This window comes from Leptodactylus fuscus, chromosome 6 (genome assembly GCF_031893055.1).
Source record: "Leptodactylus fuscus isolate aLepFus1 chromosome 6, aLepFus1.hap2, whole genome shotgun sequence".
Classification (NCBI taxonomy): Eukaryota; Metazoa; Chordata; class Amphibia; order Anura; family Leptodactylidae; genus Leptodactylus; species Leptodactylus fuscus.
Window position 1 is genome coordinate 130751302 of NC_134270.1, and position 10303 is coordinate 130761604.

Genomic DNA, 10303 nt, shown 5'->3' on the forward strand with positions numbered 1-10303 from the left:
ATATATATATATATATATATATATATATATATACACACTCAGCTCATCCTGCTCTATACAAGTCTGCCCGACAGATAGGACTACATATACAGTGCCCAGCTCCCTTTAGACTCCATACACAGGACCAAGTGTGCATCTAAGTTGGGGTTGAGTTTGCAGCAGGATGTAGTTGGAAGGCTCTCGGAGTGACATCTTACTGTCATCCAACTGCATTCAGTTGTGTACTTACCCCTATAAGGCTTCCAATCTGTTCTGATTAAATGGAGCAGAATAGGACCTGCTCTATTTTCATTGGAACGGAACAGACCATCGGACGCACCCTTGGACGTGTACCTGGAGCCTTACAACAATAGTACAAAAAGCCCATAAGAAGACTACTAAGTCTGTTAGTCATAGAAAATGACAACAATGTGTATTTGTGTATAAGAAAAATAGTTTCATTCAATGTATAGCTGCACCTTACACCCTGTGGGTAAATACCAGTTTTGGAATGACATCGATGCCAGTTAAGGTGACTATAAATATTAAATAACCATCATCCTTTTATTGAATAAGGCACCAAGACATTAGTGAGCAATGCTTGTCTCACGTCTGAATTGGCTTTATCGTTTGCTCTAAAAGGTTGCATTTGTATTCACTCTAGACCTGCCAGCAAAATGGTTGCTCGACAGTGTGTATGAAATTTCTACATGATAAATATAGCCATATCAAAGTTAATTTCCACGGTTATGGTAAGTACGACTTGAAGTCTAGCTCTGCAATACGCAGCAAATACTTTATCCAATGTATTTACATAGCTCACATCCATCCGCTCTGCAAAAGAATGGATGATGTAATCTAGGTAAATACGTTTTATATTGCTGCGTTCCTAAGGCATGAAAACGAAGAGATGGCAGTAGTCAAAACGGCTTACAAAGGTGTACAAAACTTATAATAAAACAGAAGCAAGGCACAATGCACATAGTACAGAATGTACGCAAAAATAGCTTTTTCTTGGCTGGTGTGGAAACCAGTTTTGCCTATAGGGGGCAATGCAAAACTTGAAAGCTCCATGTACTTACAGCCAGGATAGCTTCATCAGATGTAAGAAGGTATAAAGAAAATTATTAATAAGACCTCATTTATGAGGTCTAAATTGGCAAATGCATCTGAGGAGCGTTACGACCTAACAAAGTATACTGTCCACACATAGGGCCTTGCTTGGTTCTGGGCATGTCTAATGTGACCTTTGTTGACCTCACATTAAGGATGTTTTTTTTTTTTTTTAGGTATTAATACAATTTATGAAATCTTCCAAGTATTTAACTTTTGGTCAGAAATTAGCATCTAGTTACAGAATACAGAAAAAGGTGCAGGAACAAGACAAGACTACAAAACTTGTTCAGTGTGAGATCTACATCTCACCCAGAATCCTGAAAACACTTCCAGATAGGCAGAGGCATAAGATGAATCTCCTAGGCCCCAATGTAAAATCTGTCACGAGGCCCCACTTTTGTGCTTTTTATAATACTGATGCATTCTTATGTTGTTGAGAGGCCTCTGGGCCCCCCTCGGGTTGCAGGGCCCAGTAAAGATGGCTACCTCTGCTTCGCATATAGCTACATCACTGCAGATAGTGTAACACATAATAATCAATAATAATAAATGTGAAGATGGTGAAGACATTAAATTGACAAACAAGCAAAGCCTGTCATGTACATCACACTGAGTATCACTTTAGTCATTTACACAACAGAAATAAACCTTTTTATGATCTTTTTTATGTGCTTTGTAACTTTCCAATATATTATCTTTATTCAATACAATAATTTACTCCCTGGAGTATTTAAGGGTTGTACAGGTCTTACTGTACCGAGAAGGTGTGCTACTCTAAGCAACCAGCCTAGCTTACTAAGATTTGGTCCCAGATTGCACTGGCTTGGCTTGGACAGTGCAATGTTTAAGGCTGACCGTACAGTGTAAATAGCCTGAATCTCCGTACAGATTGGGAGACTTTTATATTCCCATAGTGTTACTCGATGACATGCTCAAAGAAACACAAACAAGCAAGCTAGTTCTGATGGCGTAACCACCATCCCTGGCGAAAAAAAACGAAGAAGGACATATGCTGGACTGACCAAAAAAATTGTGTGATCTTTGTATATATTGTCCAACTTCTGAGAGATCTACACCAACCTCCAGCACCCAATACAAAAGTACTTGGAAAACACATAAATAAGATAAGAATGAAATAAAACCTATGTAACTAGTTCCTAGTACTACTAACTCTATGCCGCTATGTCAGACTCTAAAGAGGTGAAGCCCATTTCCATTTGCTACAATATTCCTCTTCCAAACCTTCCCCTTGCAGAAAGCTAGCACACGGCTTACAATTTTTCCTCTTCCTACACATCTCAGCCTTGACCATCCTATAGCTACTTTGTGCTGTATTGTTCTGCTCTGATTTGGATGAAGACGATGGGCATTGGGTATCATGGTGAACTTCCCCGACTACATGTAATGAAATCGGTGGTCACCTAGACAGGAATTGATGTGGCTACTAGATCATCTAAGCTACCACCCTGCCAAAGAAGGGAAATAAATATATAGAACACTACATAACATATGTGTAAGCAATGGAGTTAGGCTTTGAGTACTATATAAAAAAAGCAAATAGTAAAACACGCATCGTGCCATCGTTTCATTCTCACAGGATGCAGGATTTAGATGCATGTTAGAAAAATAAGTGCCACTTTGGAAAGTTAAAAAAAGGAAAAAGTTTGGTATTTGTCAAAACTCAGGGCCAACAATTTTGTTGTCACCGCTCACATAATTTGGCATTGATTTAGGAGACCCTTTTTGCCCCGTAAAGGGACTTGGACGCCAGGTTTCCCATAGTAACCTGAAAAGATGGACCTGACTTCAATCTTTCTAGACAGATTCAGCAACCACATACCATTATCATAGTAAGAGACTTTACCAGCGACCGTTCCGGTCAGCTCTCCCAAACTTTCCCCTTCTCTCCCTGATTGCTGTAATTTTACAAACTCCAGAAGGTCAATACCAGTTTGGACATCCTGCACATCGGTTGCAGTGCCCAAAGTGATATGGGCACGACTTCCCCTGGGTAAGATATCCTTGGGCATCACTTCTTTCTCAGCATCTGGAGGCCATATTAACAGCTGGTCCGCCGTCAGTTCTACTTGTGCTCCGACTGTTCTTGGGGTGGCGAATAAAGCAGAGATGTGGAGAGTGTAACCCCTGGAGTAAGCCTTCTTCACAGCCTTTAAAATGAATATGAACAGACAACAGACTTATTAGACTCCAGCAATAAAGACACCTGTATAGGGTCACACTACTTTGAGGACAGATATATATAGATATATATTAGCATTTAGCATCAGCCACCTCTGGTGCTCAGCACAGTATACCTTGCTTCACTGTACATGCACAATGAAATGAAGAATAGAGTTATTGGCTTCAACAGCGGTCTGTGCATGCGCCACAATCTGCTGGAGAGGAGCCTGCTATTCATTTCTGGCATGTAAAACGTTGCTAAAGTTGTCAGGACACTACAGCATGCACAATAAGACAAGGTGTCCTATCCTGGGCGTCAGTGGTGAAGTTAAAGGATACTAAACCTAAGAAAAATAAAAAAAAAACACTGGTGGTCATGGAGCCCCAAATCTGGTGACAGGTTTCCATAAAAGGTTTTTTAGGAGTTAAATATTGATGATCAATATCTGATTGGAGAAGATTGACACATATTAGCTGCTTGAAGCGTTGGTGGCAATTGGGTGAACACCACTTCCGCCTCACAGGTCAGTGATGTCATATTCATTTATCATGTTCTGTCCCATTTAAGTGAATACAGCTGAGCCGCAATAACAAGCACAGCTCAACATACACAATGTAAGACCTCACCAATCAGTTACTGATGTCCAATCCTAAGGGTAGGTGATCAATATTACAATCTCCCTAAAAAACCTTTAATTTGCTCATACATATGGGATAGCAAATGGCCAAGTGTTTGTTTAGCTAGCAGTTATCTCCACAGACCACCCCATAAACACACAGGCATTCAGATTTTTTTCAATGGAAAGCGAAAAATAAACCACTGATAAATACACATGGCGACTAAAATCCTGCAGGCCCAAATCATCTTCTCTCCTCCAACATCTGCTTTCAGAGAATTGTTAGGGGACACCCTTATACATTAGATGGGCACACTAGCTTAGACATGCAGGCTTAGCCAACACTGCTGACAATCTATATACTGTATAAAGCTCACTGAAAGCCTGAAAGGGTGGGTTCACACCTGCGCCCGATCTCCGCTTTTGGGTTTCCGTCTTCTGCCGAGAGAAACTGGACAGGAGATGGAAACCCGGCAGTCAGTTTTCAAACCCATTCACTTGAATGGGTTTGCAAAGTGACCTACCGTGAGCGTCTTGTGCCTGTCTGTGGGGAAAGCGTTTTTTTTATTTTTAACAAAGTCGGATGTGCAGAACTTTGTGTCCGGTTTAAAAAAAACAGTTTCGCCGCGGAGAGGCAGAAGACGCTCATAGGCGGTCACTTTGCAAAACCATTCAAATGAATGGGTTTGAAAACTGACTGCCGGGTTTCCGTCTTCTGTCCAGTTTCTCTCGGCAGAAGACGGAAACCCAAAAGCGGAGATCGGGCGCAGGTGTGAACCCACCCTCAGCCATCAAAAATTTGCCCTGGCTTTTAGATTGGGTTTGCCATATTCCCGCTTTTATTGCAAACTTCTGTTTCTTTTATTGTTGAATTTTTCAACTATAAAGTGTAACCATTTGTTGATAAAAAAAATCTATATTTTATTTGGAATATTTCTAAGGGGGCGTTCAAACTACCATTGGTGACCGTCAGTAGTGTCCGTTGCTATTGTCCATTACAAAATTGTAGCAATGGACACTAGCTGAATCGTTACAAATCCGTTAACATTTCCATTGATTTCAATGGAATTTTATCTCGAGTCTGTTACAAAAAACGGATTCATGACGGCCATCAGGTGTCTGTTATTTTTTTTTTTTTATTAACAGTGAAGTCTATTGGTAATCGACTTATAACAGACAGTAACTGATAGCCATCGGTTACTGTTCATTATTTTGTGTCCATTTTTTTTCTGCACATGCTCAGAAAGCAGAAAAAAAAACCGGATGGTATAAAAATGGACACTAACTGATTTGAATGTGCCCTTTTTTTTTTGACTGATCCATTAAATGGATCATTTATAAGAAATGGACACATTAACATCAGTGTCAGTTATGATAGGTGTCCATTTTTTTTTAACGGATGCCTTCAGAACGGAATCCAACGGTAGTGTGAACCCTGCCTTGGTCTATAGGTGATTTATTTACACAGCAAGACACATCTGATCATTTGGGTTATATTTGCTCATGTCTTAAACGAGTTGACATTTGTTTTTTTTAACGGTGACCTATCCTAATAGATGAAAGATCAATGGGGGTCCGACAGCAGGGACTCCTAGTGATCAGCGCTTTGAAGCCATGCACCGTGACCCCTTTACTGCCTACAACACATGACTTTTGTTTCATAACAGCAAATCAATATAATTATAACCTTGTCCCATTGACTTCTATGGGATGAGACTGTAATTACACTGCACAGCCAGTATGAAACAAACTGTGTGGGATGTAAACAATGAAGAAGTCATGGTGCTCACAAGAAAGCTATGGGTCCCTCAAAAAGCTGATTATCCAGGGTCCCAGGTATCAGACCCTTGCTGATCTTTTATTGGTGACCTATCATGAGGATAGGTCATCAACAACAAAAAACGTGGACAACCCCTTGAAACTATTTAAGATTATAATCATTTATTTGTGGCTACCTATACAATACTTACCTCTTGTTGTGCATATTCTTCAGACCCCAGAACCTTCCCATAATCACAGAATTTGGCAGTGCAATGAAGAATGTTAGGGGATTTGCCAAAATACTTCAGAAGATCCAATTTTTGCTTGTCTTCACAGCCATCTAAGAAAAGTGTAAAAAATAAAGGAATTATAGACCAGAAAGAGCCAAATCTCTTCTACATTTCCAAGTACTTCCCTCCACCAACTGGACTACAATAGAAACATCTTATTTAGTTACAACTGTAGAAGCCGCCATATACAGAAATGATTGAATTGTAAAGTATAACAAAGCTAAGATATTACCATTCAGTGTAAGAGCAAAGAGATATTTCTAGCTTCCATTCCTCAATGTATGTATGGCCACGGGTGAACGCTAACAACTGACTTGGATATTACTTTATACATTCCCTTTAGGGCTCATTCACAGACCCATCAGAATCAAAAAGGAGTCATTCACACATCCTGTTTTTTTTTCCACAGACCTACGGCCCATGGGGATAACGTTGTCACATGCTCTACTTGTTTTTCATTTGCGTCCTCATCACAGCCATGCAAATCTATGGGGTCAAGAAAAAAAATATACAGACTGAACGTCATCTTTGTGCTGTTGGTGTTTCATCTGGTTTTAACAGATTCAATGCAAGGTGAGGCTGGAAAATAAAACTGATGACACACGAATGACATACTGGTCAAAGACTAAAATACACTGGGACATACGTAATTTTTTTTTTATAGCCCTCAAAATCAAAGAAACCAAACTTAGGTCATCAGTTCATTATGTATCAATAAGCATGAAGAATCGTATTCATTACTATGAGTATCAAAGTAATGCTGAAGTGATTCAACCTTCATTGGTTTAGTTTAAGGTCAATAGATGGAAGACTGAGTTGGCATCATTTGTCAATACCTGTTCCATTCACAGAAGATTAGGTATGTTTAGGGCACACCACGCAGACACACTCCATAAAGGGATGATCATATAATTTTAGATAGAGATGCCACATTGAGTTGGAATCACATGGACATATGGTCTTCTTCTAAGTGGAAAGATGAGTTTACTTCACTACTATGGGTTGAGGAAGGTGAAAAAACCTCCCCAACGCATTTCCATCTAAGTAGTGCTATCACTTCTAGAGGTCCATTCTCTACAGAATATTAGCTCCAGAATTTAATGTTCTCCTGATTCCCAATGAATTTGATTTTCACTGTAATATATTGATGGACTTTTGTCTGTCTAGTTCTTCGTCAATGAGGACAATATTATTCCAGTTGTCTATTTTTAAAGGATGAATTGGGTCACCACTCCATCCAAACACCAGTTCATACACAATGGATGAAATGTAGACAACTGTATAATGACAGTCCAAGTAATGACACAACTACTACATCCCACTAAACTCAGAAGACCACCAACAACATACAGTACAAAAGTAATACGTACATGCTTGTAGTCGCTTCTTAAAGGCCTTGAGGTTTCCCAGCTGCTCTAAGAATTCATGGCTGGTCTTTCTCAGACAATCCTCATCCCGCTTAGCGAGGAACCAACCAAAGTAGAGAGGAAGGAAATCTTTCTCTAATGTGGGCCTCAGGTTCTTCAGCTCCTCCAAAGAGAGCTTCCAATGGTTCCTGTCTTTCAACTGGGCACAATCCAGTCTCCACGGTGTCTTAGGTTCCAGGATAACTACAGAAAAATGATACGCGTTGGCCATATCAAATAGCTTATCAAGTCGTTCCCGGTCATGGTGCGTGTCATCCAGGATGACCAAATTAGCTTCACGTTTCTCAAAGCAAGTTGATAACTCATCATCCAGTTTAGCGTATTCTCCTCCACTCGCGCCTCTTGCCACCGGTTTGATATCATGTACGTCAGCAGAGATCAGTCGGCAGGAGTCCTTGTATTTTTTTTCAATATCTTTTGCCAGGGTGGTTTTACCACTCCCAGGAAGACCTCTCATAAGAACTAATATTCTGGAATCTCTAACTGTAGCCACAGTGTGATCATCTACTAAAAGTGGTGGCTTTTGGCCTTCTGGATGATCTTTTGAGGCTTGTGATGACATCCTGCCGTGGAAAACCTTGGTTGTTCCTGGAGTAAACCTATTCAAAATGGATCCGACCTACGAAGAACAATATAAGATTTGTTACGGTATTATGGTACATATATACTATATGTCATACTTAGACACTTGAGCAAGCAATATGTTTAGCCTCTGGATGTTATATTAATATTAAGTGGTCTTCTTTTTATAGAGACAGAGGAATGTTATCAGTCCTGCTTAGTAAAGTGTCCATTGTTCAGCCTGGTGACCCAACCACAGCTCCCCCTATAAACAAAACATAAGTGTAGTTTGTAAGGCCAGGACACAATAGTCAATACCATTCACTGCTACCCACTGACATCTCCACTCAGACCAACAGGGCGCCCATTGTCAGGAGAATTAACACTTTATCTTCCTGCTGAGATGATGGGGACCCAAGTCTATCTATAAAATTACGACCGAAGAAGATCTGGACTATCCCGTACAATAAATGTCCTACAAGTTTGTGCAATAAATGCATAATAAAAGAAATCCAAATCCAGTATATACAAGGGACACTTCAATGGAACGCCAACATAATCCATTACTAGGATGTTTATTATCCATCTATACAGCGAAACCTCTTTAGACTACAACCACAAATGTCATTTTAAGGTGGTCTTCTGGGACTTATTCTTCTCAAAGAAGATGGCCAGCGATCATATAACATGATGGAAGTGAACATTTTCTACAAGAAGTCTGGTGTGGATAAGGAGGTGGCCACCTCACAAAGTCTTTTGGAGAGGTTTCGCTGTATGTGTGTAATAGATTAGAAATTAGAGAACTGCCCTGGGGTCGGCGACTTATATGACCGATAACATCATCTACAGTATATTATGGGATCTTGTAGATTTTGCCATTAAGCAACATTTCTAAATGTGCATGTGCTATAAGATGGCTAAAAGCTTATAATATTCCTGGCACCTTCTCAATACACAGATAAAAGGAAAAATTCACATCCACTCCTTCCTTCCAATACAAAAGGCATCAGGACAATGTAGCCCTCCTCTCTTATAATACCAATACTCCTCCTACACAGACATCAGGACCATGGACCTCTCCTCTTAATAGGTATGAAGTCCTAATACACAGACATCCTACATGTGCCAGTCTCACTGTGCTGACTGTATATAAGATGCACCAGTCTGTACATGTGTCAATTCTCTCTCACACAGGCATCTCTGTATATGCCACTCTGCCCCTATAGTAGACACCAGGGCATGTGCCAGTTTTCTAATATACAAATGTTGCAGCTCCTGCCAGTGTTCTAATATACAAACACCGTGACATGAACCCAAGGTGCCAGTCTTTACTGAATACACACCAGGGCATGTGCCAGCATTCACCTAATACACACCAGGTTATGTGCCAACCTTAACCTAATACACACCAGAGTATTTGCCAGCTTTCACCTAATACACACCAGGTTATGTGCCAACCTTAACCTAATACACACCAGAGTATTTGCCAGCTTTCACCTAATACACACCAGGTTATGTGCCAACCTTCACCTAATATACACCAGGGTATGTGCCAACCTTCACCTAATATACACCAGGGTATGTGCCAGCCTTCAGCTAATATACACCAGGGTATGTTGCAGCCTTCACCTAATATACACCAGGGTATGTTGCAGCCTTCATCTATTATATACACCAGGGTATGTGCCAGCCTTCACCTAATACACAGCAGAGTATGTGCCAATCTTACACTCCACAGACCCCAGTGCATGTGCCAGTCTTCTCCTATAACACCACATGTGCCATCTGTGCCCGCTTCCCATAACACAGCCTCCCGCTGCCCGTCCCCTGCCGTGTGGCTGCTGATCAGCCATTACCCTGACGCCTCTTCCTCACAGAGATGACGCGGCCACTTCCTATCTCTGGAGGGAAAGTTGTCGGCTGCACAGCCCGAGGACGCGGCGCTACACGGGGCAGAAGCCTCCTACCTTCCCGCAGGAGCCTCTAGAGAACTGCCTCAGAGTGCTGGGAAGTCCAAATGCTGTCCCCAGCCAGTGTGTGCCGGAGAAGAGCTGCAGCAGGGAGGCGGCCATTGTCTGCTCCTCCCTCCAGTACAGACACTCCTCTCCTAACACTATGCACACCCCCTCCATAGCGGCAGACACTGGCTATTGTACTGGGCGCACAATGTGCCCCTTATTACTGGCATAGCTGAGGCCTGAGCTATGGACATACAACTATTACCACTAGCAACATGTTACATAACACAGATACATATTATATAGATAGCTATAGATATGCATTACACGAAAACACATACCTTACATAGATATTAGATGTACATGAAATAAACTATTAGATAGCTATTTATTCTATGCATATGTAATGATAT

At 41.0% G+C, this 10303-nt stretch overlaps 1 protein-coding gene across 2 annotated transcripts; it reads right to left on the reverse strand.

Annotated features, from left to right (window-relative positions):
• Nucleotides 1-824: 824 nt before the first annotated feature.
• On the reverse strand, nt 825-10015 carry CNP (2'',3''-cyclic nucleotide 3'' phosphodiesterase). Of its 2 annotated transcripts, none has more exons than XM_075278321.1 (4): nt 9789-9793; nt 7315-7990; nt 5864-5994; nt 825-3263 (listed from the first exon to the last, which is right to left on the reverse strand). In XM_075278321.1, the coding sequence occupies exons 2-4, from the start codon at nt 7931-7933 to the stop codon at nt 2805-2807; spliced, it is 1209 nt and encodes a 402-aa protein (XP_075134422.1). In that variant the 5' UTR covers nt 7934-7990; nt 9789-9793; the 3' UTR covers nt 825-2804. The 2 variants fall into 2 exon arrangements, with proteins under 2 accessions (XP_075134422.1, XP_075134421.1); XM_075278320.1 differs by lacking the exon at nt 9789-9793 and adding an exon at nt 9900-10015 and having other exon boundaries at nt 826-3263.
• Nucleotides 10016-10303: the final 288 nt, after the last annotated feature.